The following is a 14,913-nucleotide window of genomic DNA, read 5'->3' as shown; positions in this document are numbered from 1 at the left end:
CATTCAGTTACAAGGAAACTTTACTCCTGAGAGAATTCTGCACCAAAAAATTAAAAATTCTGCACCTAATATTTTAAAATTCTGCATATTTTGTTTGCCAAAATAATGCAATATGAACAGGCTGGTTTCAATTATTTTGGTAATGTGGTAAATGGATGAAGAGCAGGAGTGTGGGGGAGCATTGGAGACAATGCCTAAGCACCCTTGCCTTATGTAGCTAGGTATGACCTTTATTTCTGCTTATTAGTCAACAAATACATGCAGCCATATGCTCAGTGGTACATCATAGTCAGCTGAAGAGCAAATAAGAACTGGGGAATTTACATTGACCACTGGCCACCTCCTGAAAAGTCATTAACAAAGAGTTCATGGAGCACGTTTTGATAAGATTTTTTTTCAGTCCAAAAACTTAGTTCAGTTCTAATAATGGAAATACCATAAGCATTTACAAGGCCGTATTGTCCTTTACACCATTCTGACAACTTAACAGAGCCTTAAAATTTTATAGTTTTGTTTTAGACTCTGGGCGTGGGGGCAGAGATTCACAAAGATTGGGAACAAATTACTATTCTGTCATGCCTGAGGGGACAGATCCTGCCCCAAACCTTTTTCCTGAGAAGCACGCCAGTGGTCTGCCCCTCCATGCCAAGCATGCTCCAGTAGCAAGTGAGTGAGACAGAGTATCTCTGTCCCAGGCATGACTGCCCAGTCTCCCAACTGCCTCTCCCAGTAGTGACTTATATCTCTACCGGCTTCTCCAGCCACCCAAACTGACCTGTCCGTGCTGCTGGAGAAGACTGTGTGACCACTCTTGAGGCTTCCCTTTGCTTCCCATCAAAACTCATTTTTCTGCATAGAGACAAAGAAATCTATGGGGGACAAGAATTCTCTGCATGTGCAGTGGTGCAGAATTCCTCCAGGAATAAAACTTGAGGTATTAAAGCAATCTCTATCTTGCAATGATAATCCCTGGAGGATTTCATGTAATGGTTCTGCTCTTATGGGGAAAGGAGGTTATGAGCTTTGAACAGCTAAGAGGGAGGCTGATGAAAGTCAAAAAGGCAGCAAGGGAGAAAATCGAAAGATCATTGTGCTGGAAAGAGATGAAGGAGTAAGTTAATACAGAGGCTTGGAAGAAGCTAATTTTTTAAAAAAAACTTTGTATTTCTAGATGAAATTAAAAATGCCTTGTCTTTTAGAGTAATGTAATTGAGACTTGTTTCTACTGAATACCTTTTATATTTGTGTTCATTTGTGTTTATTTTTTTCTTTAATGTTGTAAAATGCCTTGAACTCCTGTCTTGTCATCAGATCTACCTGGGTACATCCAGGCATCTGCATAAAACCCCACTGAAGTCATGGGTGCTTATTACAGACCTAGCTTTCTCATCAATTTGCCAGCTTCCCTTTTGTGGATGTTTTTTAATGTTTCATTTGAAGTAACTGACTGTTCTCTTTCTATTGTAGTTCATTAAATACCCTTCCTGAACACCTTATGACTGAAGCGGTGCACAGTTTTGCTTGTTGTCTTAAAGAAGAACTAAAAACTACAGATTTATGCTTGTACAGGAAAGTAATTGACAATCTTGCTTCTTGTATGGAAAATTTTAGCCTAGGTATGATAATATGAAATGTCATCTTTCAAAGTTTTAACTTATTAAGTTGTGATTTGGAACTTGGTGTTGTTTTATAATGGTCTTAATGTCATCTTTATTGAGAAAAGGTAAATGATAGCTTCCAAATTATACTTACTGAGATATGGTTTTCTCCCTCTACAGGTAAAGCAAGTATTAATAATTTATTCAGAGAAGGTAAGGTCATGCTATTTCTGTAGGAGATTTAAGAAGTGTAACTTTATTTCTTATGTTTTCTTAAGAATAGCTTAAGACAGAGCATTTGAAATGTGCATAAACTCCACTCTTACTCCTTCTTGAAAATTCAAACCCAGCAAAAACTAAATGTGAAGACAGTATAGGCAATTTTTGAACAGCTCTTCTTCTTCGAGTGGTCCCTGTGGGTGCTCCACAATAGGTGTTGGGCTCGCCCGGCGCTGCAGATCGGAAATCTTCCAGCAGTTTCTCCTGGATCGCGCATGCGCCGGCACACGCCGCCCCCCTTGCATGCCCCCAGCCGTGTGCACGATCCGGTCCCCGCCAGTTCCTTCTCAACCGCCATCGGCTGCAGACGGAATCCACTCAGGCTAAGGCCAGAGTCAGATTATTTAGTGGTTTTTTTCCACGTGTAATTTGTTGTTTTTCAGTTATTAAACAAAAAAAAAAAAAAAAAAAGGAGAGAGAAAGCAAAGGCAAAGAACACCAGCAAAAAAAAAAAAAGGGAAAAAGAGAGGAGCGGAGAAGAACAGAGCGGACATGAAAGGCCATTAGGCCTCCCGCTGCCGCAGGCCGGTGATCACTCTTTGAGGAGGAAAGGCACGGGTTAAGTGCTAAGTACCCTCTTTACAATAAAGGACTCACCACAATGGCCTCTTCAGGTTTTACACAGCGTGAGTCATGCTATGAATCTATGCCGGCCTCCGTGGGGCATAGCGAAGGCATCCAACGCCTGCGGGAATTGCAGGCTACCCGGCCGCGTTCTCACTGTGCTCTGACCCACCCCTCCTCAGTCCAGAAACGGAGGGAACTCTCCCTGGCTCGATCCTTGCCGTGCATCTGCAGCGAGCAGGACGAGCGGAGCACACAGCTACCGGCCGTCTTCCCTCCCTGGCTCGATCCTTGCCGTTCATCTGCAGCGGGCAGGACGAGCGGAGCACACAGCTACCGGCCGCATACTCAGGCGGCGGCACCGTCACAGACGGCACAGACCCCTGCGGCACCAGCGGTGCAGGGGTGCCAGGCACGGAGCCTGCAGGCACCGGAGGGGGATACCCGCGCAGCACCGCAGCTGACGGTGCCGAGCGCGGTGCTAACAGCGGGGCCGAGATTCCCGGCAGGGGAGGGGGCGGTGCCGGCCCCGCAGCGGAGGGGCAAGGCAACATCAAAAACCCGGCACCGCAGTCCATCTCTGGACAGGGCTGCGCTGCTGTTAACACCAAGCCCTCCCCCTGTGATACACACGCCGCACTGAAGGCCTGTGTCTCCACCAGCCCATCAAGGGAAAAAAAAAAAAAAACGCCTTCTCCATTCCTCCAACCGATGTCACCACGGCTTGGGCCACCTTCACCATTTTCTGGGATTGGATCCCCCTGGAGTACTGTCACAAGCCAGTTTCACCTCTATCAGTGTCGCCGCGGAGGTCTCGCTCTCCCAGACATCGGGGGTACACACCCCGTGAGTGGTCCAGGTCTCCATCTCCGGACCCTTGCCATGCTGCCATGGTCGTCCCTATCAATCTGGACACAGACAAACCACAGGCCTGCACCCAGGGGCAGGTCCCCACCCCGGCCGCTCACTACCCCCGTGGGTGCTCCCGATCGGGGACGGAAACACAGTTGTCTCAAGGGGAGTTAAATTTAGAACCCCGAGACTTTCCTTCACAATCCTCCAGCGAGCAAGTGTGTCATCGCCCGCGGGAACCCGAGGGTTCAAGGGAGGTTTACCTTAGAGTTTCCTCCCCAGACGAGGCCATGGCCCCCGGGGATGTCTCTCCCTGGGATGACTTTAAACAGTTTCAGGAGCTGTTTTAAAGGGTGGCTTTCACGCATGACATTTAAACGGCAGAGGTGCAGGAGAAACATCACAAACTCCTGAAAAATCTGAGACCCGCGGCTTCATCCAAAATTGCTATTCCACTGGACGAAGCCATTCTGGAGTCAGCCATTACTATATGGCAGACTCCAGCCTCTGTTCCGCCTACGAATGGGAGAGCGGATAAGAAATACTTCGTCCCGGCAGAGGGCATGAAGTTCCTCTTCAGTCACCCACAACCAAATTCTTTGGTGGTCGGGTCGTCCCAGCAGAGGTCAAAGGCTTCTCAGTACAAATCGGGGGATCAGACAAAGATGATAAGAAGCTAGAGCTGTTGGGCAGGAAGGTATATTCCTCTCCTATCCTGCTATTGAGAAAGGCAAATTATGGGCACACCTAGCAAACCATAATTTTGATAATTGCTCCGGTCTTACTCCCCTCATGGATTCACTCCCGGAAGACAAAAAGCTGGTGTTAAAGGCGATTGTTCAAGAGGGCTACGCAGGATCGCAGACGGGAGTCCAGATTGCCCTGGACGTGGCGGACACGGCGGCACGCTCAACAGGTACAGCAGTGGTCATGCATAGAGAATCCTGGCCCTAGACGTCGGGTATCTCGAGGGACCTACAGGCAAAGATCGTGGACCTTCCCTTTGGTACAGAAATGCTGTTTTGCAGACTCAACCGACTCGGTCCCTCACTGCAGTAAGGACTCGAGAGCTACACTTAGAAGCTCGGGCGTTTATACTCCCCCATACAGGAGGGAAAAATTTTATCCTCAGCAAAGACACTACGCTTACAACCACAGTGTGCTCAATATCAACGGGGCTACGGCCACAGGCGCTATCAATAGTGGCAACAGTACAGAACCCCTAGGCGACGTTCTCAAGAAAGCCGTACTCCCTCGGGTCAGGCCTTAAAGGCAACAAGTTTGATGGGTATGTCGGGGGCTGCACTATCAATACCCTCGCTCAATGCCACTCTCATCTCATGTTCCATCATCGCCTCAGACCGTTCCACTCCCAATGGCAAAAGATCACCACAGACATATGTGCTGGAGATCATAGCCATGGTTATGCGATCCCCTCCCAGTTGCTTCCACCGACGAAGCCTCCCACCAGGCCTCACCTCAGGGGCGCTGCCACGAGGCGAGGCTCAAGCAGAAGGTGACCCATCTTATGTTCACAAGTGCGGTGGAAAGAGTGCCGGAATAATTCCAGGGGAAGGTTTTTATTCACGCTACTTCCTATCAGAGAAGAAGACGGGACACCGGAGGCCCATCTTAGATCTTTGGGGCCTCAACTGTTACTTGCGCAAGCAACGGTTTCGGATGATCACAGTTGCCTTGATACTCAAGGCACTGGACGATGGAGACTGGGTTGCAGCACTCAACTTACGAGATGCTTACTTTCATATAACAATCCACCCGGCACACAGACGCTTCCTCCGCTTCACGGTCGGCCAGGAGCGCTTCCAACACAGGGTTCTTCCGTTTGGCCTCTCCTCGGCCCCCAGAGTCTTACCAAAACCCTGGCAGTGGTGTCAGCCTACCTGCACAGACAGGGGGTGTTTATTTTTCCCATATCTGGGTGACTTCCTGCTAAAAGCGACCTCGAAGGCAGAGGTCTTACGCATGATGCGTGTCACAGCGGACACGTTTCTTCGCTGGGCCTAGTCATCAACCTCGCAAAGTCAAAGTCCGAACCCACACAACATATAGAGTTCATAGGGGCATGCATAAACTTTATCACAGCAAGGGTGTACCTACCCGATGCCCACTTCCGTGCAATCAGTTCGTTGGTGCAAGTCATTACATACAGCCCTATGGTGCCGATCTTACCGTGCCTACAGCTGCGGGGCCATATGGCGGCAGCGACGTTTGTGGTACAGAATGCCAGGTTGCACATCTCAAGCCCATAGCATTGGCTGGTGAGCGTTTACAAACCGGCATCCCACACTGTCCACAGGGTAGTGTCGCCCGCAACAGAGGTGCGCAGATCCCTGGCGTGGTGGGAAAACCCCGAGAATCTGCTAGTGGGGGTGCCTTTTCACCAACCACAAATTTCTATATTTCTTACTACCGACGCCTCCCACATGGGATGGGGAGCGCACATCGGCGACAAGGTAATGCAAGGGCTATGGTCCCCTGCGGAACAGACACTGCACATATCCATACTGGAGCTCAGAGCAGTGTTCAATGCCTGCAAACATTTTCGAGATTACCTGCATGGCAAAGTAGTTGGGATTCAATACCGACAATACCTCCACTATGGTCTACATCAATCGATAAGGAGGGGCACGATCCCATGCCCTATGTGCGGAAGCACTCCGATTGTGGAATCGGTGCATAGCCAACAACATAACGTTGAAAGCCTCCTACTTGCTGGGCACGCACAACGTGAACGCAGACCAGCTGAGCAGGCGCTTCGCAATCACGCACGAATGGCAGATCCGCTCCGATCTGCTACAGCGCATTTTTTGTACATGGGGGTTTCCCCAGATCGATCTGTTTGCCACCCAGTACAACAACAACAAAAAAAAAAATGTCCCCAGCACTGCTCCAGAGCAGGAGTGGGGCGGGGGTCCCTGGGGGACGCTTTCATGCTTTTCATGGAAGGGCTCCCTACTTTACGCATTTCCCCCGCAGTGCTTATCCGCAAGGTCTTGCACAAAGCCAGAAGGGAGAGAGCTCGCACGATACTCATAGTCCCGCTTGGGATCGGCAGCAATGGTTTCCCTTGCTTCTGCGCATGTCAGACTGCCCACCGCTCCCTCTACTGGTGGCGCCGGACTTTCTCCTGCGGGCTCAAAGGTCCATAGTACACCCGCACCCTTAAGGTCTGCACATACAAGCATGGCTAATCCATGGCTCAGCTCCTTAAAGAGCACATGTACGGAGGGAGCACAAGTAGTCCTGGAATGTAGCCGAAGGACCTCCACCTGGAGGACTTACAAGCACAAATGGACTCGTTTCACAGCCTGGTGTTCCGCCAAGCAGTTAGCTCCCCTTGACGTTCCTATACCTGTAATATTAGAATACTTATTGGACCTCAAGAGAGGCGGGCTTTCTCTATCCTGGCTAAAGGTCCACCTCGCCGCTATATCAGCCTTTTCGGCATACAGAGGAAGGGCCCATGGCATTCGCCCATCCTATCGTTACCAGGTTCTTGAAGGGGCTGGTAAACCTGTACCCCCCTCGGAAACCGCTTCCACTATCGTGGAATTTGGGCTTGGTGCTCAGCACACTATCGGGTCCACCTTTTGAACCATTAGCCACAGTTCCCATACGTCTCCTTACGATTAAAAACAACCTTCCTCCTTGCAACTATGTTAGCCAGCAGGGTGAGTGAGCTTGCGGCAGTGATGGCAACGCTGCACTGCACAGTATTCTCAAGGGAGGCGGTAACCTTAAGGCTGCACCCAGCCTTTGTTCCAAAAAGTCTCTCCGGAGTCCAATCTTAACGAGCCAATAGTTTTACCCTCGTTTTACCCGAAGCCTCACAGCTCCGGCAAGGAGGCACGCCTGCATCTCCTAAATGTGAGGAGGGTGTTGGCCTTCTACACAGACAGAACTAAGTCCTTCTGGAAAACGGACAGGCTTCTAGACTCTCTTGCTCCTGGGTCAAAAGGAGAAGGTCTCTCTTCCCGGAGAATCTCAAAGCACATTGTGCCCTGTATAACAATGTGCTTCGAACTTCGAAAGACTCCTTTGCTGGCCCCGCCCAGGGCTCACTCCACCAGGGCGGTGGCGGCGTCAACAGCCTTACTCAAGGGCATTGCGTTAACAGACATCTGTAGAGCGGCGACCTGGTCATCCTATGACACCTTCGCCAAGCATTATGCCCTGCCTTGGGTATTCTGAGAGGATACCCGTCTGTCGACAGCAGTCCTCTCGGGGGCAAGCTGCACATAAACCGATTACCCACCTCCTTACTTGGATTACTGCTGGGTAGTCACCTATTGTGGAGCACCCATGGGGACCACTCGAAGAAGAAAGAGAAGATACTCACCTGTAGTAACGATGGTTCTTCGAGATGTGTCCCCGTGGGTTCTCCACCACCTGCCCATCCTCCCCGCTTCGGATCTCTGTCTAGTGTTTTTCAGGAGCATCCGAGGCAGTTGGTCAAGGAACTGGCGGGGACCGGATTGTGCACGCGGTTGGGGGTGCGCAGGGGGGCGGCGTGCGCCGGTGCATGCGCGATCCAGGAGAAACTGCTGGAAGATTTCCGATCTGCGGCACTGGGCGAGCCTGACACCTATTGTGGAGCACCCACGGGGACACATCTCGAAGAACCATCGTTACTACAGGTGAGTAACTTCTCTTTCTTCGTGGGTGTACTAGAAATGAGTAAATTGCATGGGCTTTCCATCATAATTATAAACTTGGTAGATTCTCCTGTTTTTCATGGTTGGATGTGACACCTATCAACTAGGCCTGTAAAGTGGTTTTTTAAAAATTGTGATTAATCATGCAGTTAGAACAACTCATTGCAATGACTTCCATGATTAATCATGCTGTTAAACAATAATATAATACTACTTATGTAAATATTTTGGTGGTCTTCTACATTTTTAGATATATAGATTTTAAATTATGACACAAAATACAAAGTATACAGTGCTCACTGAATATTTATCATCAAAAATAAATATATATGCTAAAACACAAATAGTATTTTTCAATTCACCTAATACAAGTACTGCAGTAAATGTTTTTAAAATGTATAGCTTGTGTGGGTGTGATGGGGTTCTGGGGTCCCCCAAGCTCTGCACCCTGTCCGCAGGCAGGAGAGTCTCTCACTTAGCAGGAGAACAGCGGGTTTATTAGCCGACAGGACACAGCATCGTACAGAGGAGTCAGTGCAGCAGGGAGAGATAGCCAGTCCAATTCATGTTGGGGAGAGGAGGCCCCGAGGGGCCCCCAGAGCCGGGGCCTTGCCCCCTCTTTTGTCTCTCTCTCCCTCAGCCCAGACTAACTGCTTCCAACTCCCAGTTCCAATTCAAACCCCTCAGGCTCCACCTCCCCCTTTGTCTGCTGTACAAAGGTGTTACCTGGTCATCAGGGTTACCCTCAGCAGGAGCCCCACACCCTCTGTGAGCCACTCACATACACACAGGTATCCCCCACTCCATCACATCGGGTTCATTATCTGAAACAGCTATAACTTGAAATATATGGCAGAATGTGGGTAGAACAGAGCAGGAGACACACAGTTCTCCCCCAACGAGTTTTGTCACAAATTTAATTAATGGATTATCTGTTTAATAAGTGTTATCAGCATGGAAGCACATGCTTTGAAATGGTGGCTGAAGCATGAAGGGCTCATCTGGCACTTGTATATTGTGCAATGCAGGCTACAAAAGTGCTATGTGTGAATGCCTGCTCTCATTTTCATGTAACATTTTAAATAAGTTGGCAACATTATCTCCTGAAACTGAAATAAAATTTTTTGTCTTAGCGATAGGTTTAAGAAGAAGTAGGATTGAATGGACTTGTCAGCTCTAAAGTCTTACTTTGTTTTGTGTTTAGTGAAGTTATATAACAAAAACAACCCTACATTTGTAAGATGCAATTTCATAATAAAGATGATGTACTACAGTACTTCTGTGAGAACTAAAATACTATTTGGTTTATCTTTTTTAGAGTGTAAATATTTGTAACAAAAATAAGGTGAGCTCTGTACCATTTTTTATTTTGTGTTTTAATTGTGAAATCACTATATATAAAAATCTAGAAAAACATCCAGATATTTAATAAATTGCCCCTATATGTTGCACTGCTCAAAACTGGGATTCTCTGGGTCAGTGATGGACCACAAATGTTACTGGACCAGAGATTCCCAGGCTTGAGGGGCTGTTAGGAGGGGTGTCCAGTGGGGCTTGTTTCCTCACAGCCCAGCTGGGTGCAGGGCAGTGGCTGGGGTGGCATCAGCCCAGAAGGGGCTCAGCTAGAGTTAAGGGGGCTTCCAGGGCTGGAGGTAGATGGAGCCACTGGCAGGGAGGGGCAGCAGGCTGGGGGCTTGAAGGCAGGGGACCTCCCTTTCTCTGGCAAATTCTTTTGTTCAGGTCCTGGGGTGCTGGATGAGGGAGATGCAACTTGTAGTATTCGATTGTGTAATAATTTGATTAAAACTGTGACGTAATCACTATTAATTTTTTGAGTTAATCGAGTGATTAACAGCAATTAACTCAACTGCCTTATTATGAACTGTTCCCAGCCTATGCTGACCAGAGAGCAAGAATCTGGAATTGACAGTAATGATTATTGATTAGCACATAGCACAGTTAATTACTGTAAAATTTTATTAGGTTCAGTATCTAGACTATAGTGTAATGGCAGTTCAATGCATTGGAAAATTAGATCTTTGTCCAGACAAAACCCCTGGCCCTTCTGTAGAATTGCAGCCTTCTACAGTGGGGTGCTCCTGGGCCTTCAGCTACTGTTAAGTTCATTTCAGCATTTCAATGGGAGCTGAAGGTACTCAGTATCTTGCAGGATTAGGCTCTTACAGCAAGGGAAAATCCAGTCCACCTGTCAAAACTGCCTGAATTGGAAGTTGCAAAGCTTCATGAGAAAAGCTTGTATGAAGTGAGTTCCTTTCCTCCAGCAAGTTGCCAGTCTTTATTTTGGAACCATCTTTTTATTGACTTTCTCAGCATAATTTAGGGTTGCACAGCCTTGGGACATTTTTACAGTTTTTATATTTTTTCCCCACTTCCTTTGAACCCTACTCCTATGAGACTGTTCTGAAGCTCAAACTTGATTGACTTGTTCTGATGTAATGTTGCTCCCATTTGGCAAATAATTTTTCTTTTCATGCACAAAATTGCATACACACGTGGGATCAATCTATATTTGCAATTCAGTCTGCTTTTCAACAAAATAATTTTTAATATCATTTATTTTTAATAGTTCTTCAGTTTCTGCAGAAGTCTCTCCTTGAAATGCAGGAGGAAAACAGGCAAGTATAATTAATTGTGGAATGTATCTAACTGTTGCACATCCTTTCTCTGTGGAATATACAGTTGACTATGAGTATTTTTTGTGGTGACAATAAATCCATTAATGATGTGAATGTCATAGTGAGAAAGATGATATGTGCAGTACTGTGCTATTGAAAGTGAGAAGGTATCCAGCCTGGTGCATGCTGGACTATAGAGGAAGGTGGAGCTCAGAAAACATGGATATAGCAGTACAAGAGGGGTAGAGAGTGGACTGTGTTGTATCTGCCAATCTTAAAGGAGACCTGTGGGTACTTTCTTCAGTAAGGAATTGGATGTGAATTGTATAATTCACAGATACCATTGACTCAAACTACACAGAGAAACATGTATAATGTGGTCTTCTCTTTCCCATGTGACTTCTTTGTTTTTAACTTAGTATTGTTACCAAATGAGCAAAGTGGATGGTTGTCATTGGCATTTACCCAGGAACCTAAAAAGGAGGTTTTAAACACAGTGTACCCTTGAAGCTAGTAATTTCTCAGTAACCATGCATCAGGTAGATTCAACCCAATAGGTTGCTTGATAATTGTATTTCAGATTGGGGTATCATGCTTTCTTTGGGGCAGTGTAAGGGATTAAGCACTGTCTCAACTCTCCTTTCTGTTATGCTTACACTGAAATTGGGAATCCTCTGAGTAAGGTGGGCTTTATATGTCTTTGTGCATCTACAGTTGAGTTGTGCATGTGGTGGTATATGTCTCTTATAACTGGTAGAGCTCTGGAACTGAGAATACCTGAGACTGTTGCAGGCAATTGTGTACACAGCTCAATGGGGGAGTTGGTAGTAGACTCTGATAGATATCTGAATGCTGCATTTTCATCATAAATAAATGAGTAGGAGGAGATAATGAGAGGAATAGAGAGGAGTTTGGCCAGTTAACTTGCTGAAGCAATAGTGAAAATGGTGAAATCCAGGTTCCATCATCATGACTGGCGTGCCTTTGTAAAGTTGAGACAGTGCATCGCTATTTCATGTTTTTTAGGCACTCTTACTAAATGCTCAGTGGGTCAATTTTTTTTATATTAATACTAATGGGACCTTAGTTTACCTAGCAAGGGCCAAATAAAATATTTTCTGTGTTAAGATTTTAGTATTCAACTTAACTTTTCCAGTTCATGTTTGGTAAAAAATGATCACAGCATCAGTTATCTTAACTTTGATGAAATATCAAAACAAGTTGGAATGTTTATGGCTGTTTTGTGCTCATTTATTGATAGTAACTGATGAGAGATTTGTTCACAAAGTTAGGCATTTATTTACCCATCGTGCAATTACTTTTTTAGAAAAGGCAAAATGAAAATGCTTTAGACTTAGCTTTCCTGGTTTTCTTTTTTAATAATATTCCGAGTGGATAGAACTGAATGAATACTTTTTTTTTCCTGTAACTTTGGCAAAATATATGTATGGGAGAAATAGCAATTTTAGTTTATTTTAATTTTTTTCTCTTTTTTTTAGAAAGCTTACCGGAGATAGTATTGCTCAAACTGAACTGATGCATGATTTATTGATGGCCATTAAAGTTTCAATGATGCTACTACAGAAAGTAAATGAAAATTTTAAGGGAAGTCTTTGGAAGAAACCTGGTTCTCTTGTTTGGCAACATATGTGTGGTTTATTGAACAGCTTCACAAAACTTTTAATGGATGGTAAGTATCAGCAGTATTTAAATACTACTGAGTTTGTTCTTAGTAAGAAATTGAAATAGTTCTGTGTTGAAAATTTTCTCTTTTTGATTTATCCTCCTTCATTCTAAGTCAATGAGCATTGTATTACTGAATTTGAGAGGAATAAGATTGTGATTTTTGGTAATCTGTTATCAATTCAGAATGAGTAGAGGGAGAAATGAAATTTATTAATTATAGTTAACAGATATTTTTGGTGAGTGAATGGCATTTCTGTTCTCTTTCATACTTGAACATGTAACTTTGGTGAGCATTGCCAGATGTTTGTTTACAGAAAATTTGTACTGAATAAATGCAAGATTGTGCTATCAGAAGCATATATGCCAAAGCTGCAGAACTACTACTATAGTATATAACCTATAATTTAGGTCAGTTTCTGTGCTAAATGACTGGAGGGCAGTTAAGGTGAGACAGATTATTATTATTATTATTATTTTATTTTAAAAAGTTTCCCTAAGTGATCCTGGCCATAACTGGTTGGTAAGCCTATTTCCAGTATCAGGTAAATTGGTTTGAAGTATAATAAACAGAATTATTGGACACATATATGGGTGTGATCTGTTGGGGAGCAGTCAGCATGGCATTTGTAAAGGGAAGTCATACCTCACCACTCTGTTAGAATTGTTTGAGAGAATTCTTTGATTCTTTCAACAAACCTGGTAACAGTGGTGTTCCAGGAGAGACAGTGTTCATAGATATTCAGTGAGCCTTTTCAGAAGGTCTCTCACCAAATGTTCTTAAGCAAAGTAAGCAGTCGTGGAACAGGGAGGAAGGTTAACTCATGGACCAGTAACTAGTTAAAAGATTGGAAGCAAAGGGTAGGAATGAATAATCAATCAGCTCTCAAAATGAAGAGAGGTAAATAGTGGTGTCTGCCAGGGATCTGCAGCGGGACCACTGCTATTCAACATATTTCATTAATTTATATGAGAAAAGGGTAAAAAATGAAGTGGTAAAATTTGCAGATGATACAAAATTATTAAAGATAATTGACTGAGAAGAATTATAAAGAGATCTCAGGAAACTAGGTGGTTGAGCAACAAAATAGCAGATGAAATTCAATGTTGATAAATACAAAGTAAGGCATATTGGAAAACATAATCCCAAATATGCATATAAAATGATGTGATCTGTATTAGCTGTTGCCACTCAAGAAAAAGATCTTGGACTTACCATAGATAGTTCTCTAAAAAACATCTGCTTGGTGTGCAGTGGCAATCAAAATAGCTAGCAAAGTATTAGGAATCATTACGGAAAAGGATAACTAATAAGAAAATATTATAATGCTACCATATAAATCCATGGTACATCCAAACTCCTTGAATACTATGTGCAATTCAGTTCATCCCATTTCAAAAATGATGTAGTGGATTTGGAAAGGGCATTGTGAAAAGCAAGAGAAACGTTTAAGGGATTGGAACAGTTTCCATGTGCACGAAAGACTGAGACTGAAAAGTCCTTGTCTGTTCAAAGAGTCAGCTAACATGGGATACGAATGAGGTCTTTAAAATTGTGAATGATGTGCAAAGGTGAATAAGGAAGCCGTATTTAGTCCTTCATCTTCAATACGCGAAGCAGGGTTTACCAAATTAAATTAACAGGCCTCGGGTTTAATACAAACAAAAGGAATTACTTCTTTGCATAACATGTAGTTAACTTGTGGATTTCAGTGTGAGCTTGCCCTTTCTTATGTTCTTAAAAGTAATCATTTCTCTTTCCTTTACAATATAATATAAGCAAGATTTCTAAATTTGTAATATTAGCGTAGTAGACTCTGTCAGAGACTTCTTTTGTGACATTGGGCAAGTCACTTAATGTTTGTTTTTCCCAATCTGTCCAATGAAGATAATATTTTCCTATATCACATGACTATTTTAAGTATAAGTTCATTAATTATGAAGTGCTCAGATACTGTGTGAAACAGGTAATGTAAATAATTTTACATTATAAATCTGCTTCTTATTTAATTGTTTTTGTAAAATAGAGCAAGCGTTGTATAACGAATTTTTTTTTTTTCCTGTCGTCAAGAAAGTCTCTTGCCTACTGTTCAGACTACCGCAGGATTGTCTGTCGTTCTCTTTACTAAGACTATGTTTGAGTCTATTGAAAAGTTACCTTGTTTGGTGAGTTTGTGTCTTCTCTTAAAATAAAGCTATATATTTTTATTACTATCAATTATTATGTACTTGAACATGCAGTTAGTAATTTATCAATAAAATTGGCATCGGTTGATTTGATTTTTTTTTTGGTTTTGCAGTTCAGTGACTTGCTCCTCCGGTCAGTGAAATGTGCCAGTGTACCAGAGTGGTTTGTGAGCAGCTGCCGGAGCCTCTGTACTGAACAACTCTCTGATTCAGTCCTCCTCTTCCTTTGTCATGGAGTGCTGGCCATGTTAGAGTGGAAGAACGGCAGCATGGGTCAAAATGGAGAGAAATTACTCTTAGATATTGTGTTGGTTTTGTTATCTCTGGTTTCACAGTAGGTCTCTATTTTTTTTTTTATGTTATTAACTGCAGGTTGAACCTCTCTCTAGTCGGGCAATATCCATAATCTGGCATGATTTTAGTTAGTTGGATGGCCAC

The 14,913-nt window shown here is 44.2% G+C and overlaps 1 protein-coding gene across 4 annotated transcripts in view; it reads left to right on the top strand.

The window, feature by feature from the left end:
• The window catches only part of THADA (THADA armadillo repeat containing), a 310,355-nt gene that overhangs the window by 15,875 nt on the left and 279,567 nt on the right, over positions 1–14,913 (top strand). For all 4 annotated transcript variants that reach the window (XM_074989608.1, XM_074989609.1, XM_074989610.1 and 1 more), the window contains 6 exons: positions 1,468–1,616; positions 1,779–1,811; positions 10,557–10,605; positions 12,105–12,295; positions 14,360–14,454; positions 14,589–14,809. In XM_074989608.1, the coding sequence (XP_074845709.1) occupies positions 1,468–1,616; positions 1,779–1,811; positions 10,557–10,605; positions 12,105–12,295; positions 14,360–14,454; positions 14,589–14,809 (738 nt within the window). The remainder of the gene's footprint in view (positions 1–1,467; positions 1,617–1,778; positions 1,812–10,556; positions 10,606–12,104; positions 12,296–14,359; positions 14,455–14,588; positions 14,810–14,913) is intronic.

The sequence above is a fragment of the Carettochelys insculpta genome, chromosome 3 (genome assembly GCF_033958435.1).
Source record: "Carettochelys insculpta isolate YL-2023 chromosome 3, ASM3395843v1, whole genome shotgun sequence".
NCBI lineage: Eukaryota > Metazoa > Chordata > Testudines > Carettochelyidae > Carettochelys > Carettochelys insculpta.
The sequence above is the reverse complement of the archived record's forward strand: the minus strand, read 5'-3'. Positions and strand labels throughout refer to the sequence as shown.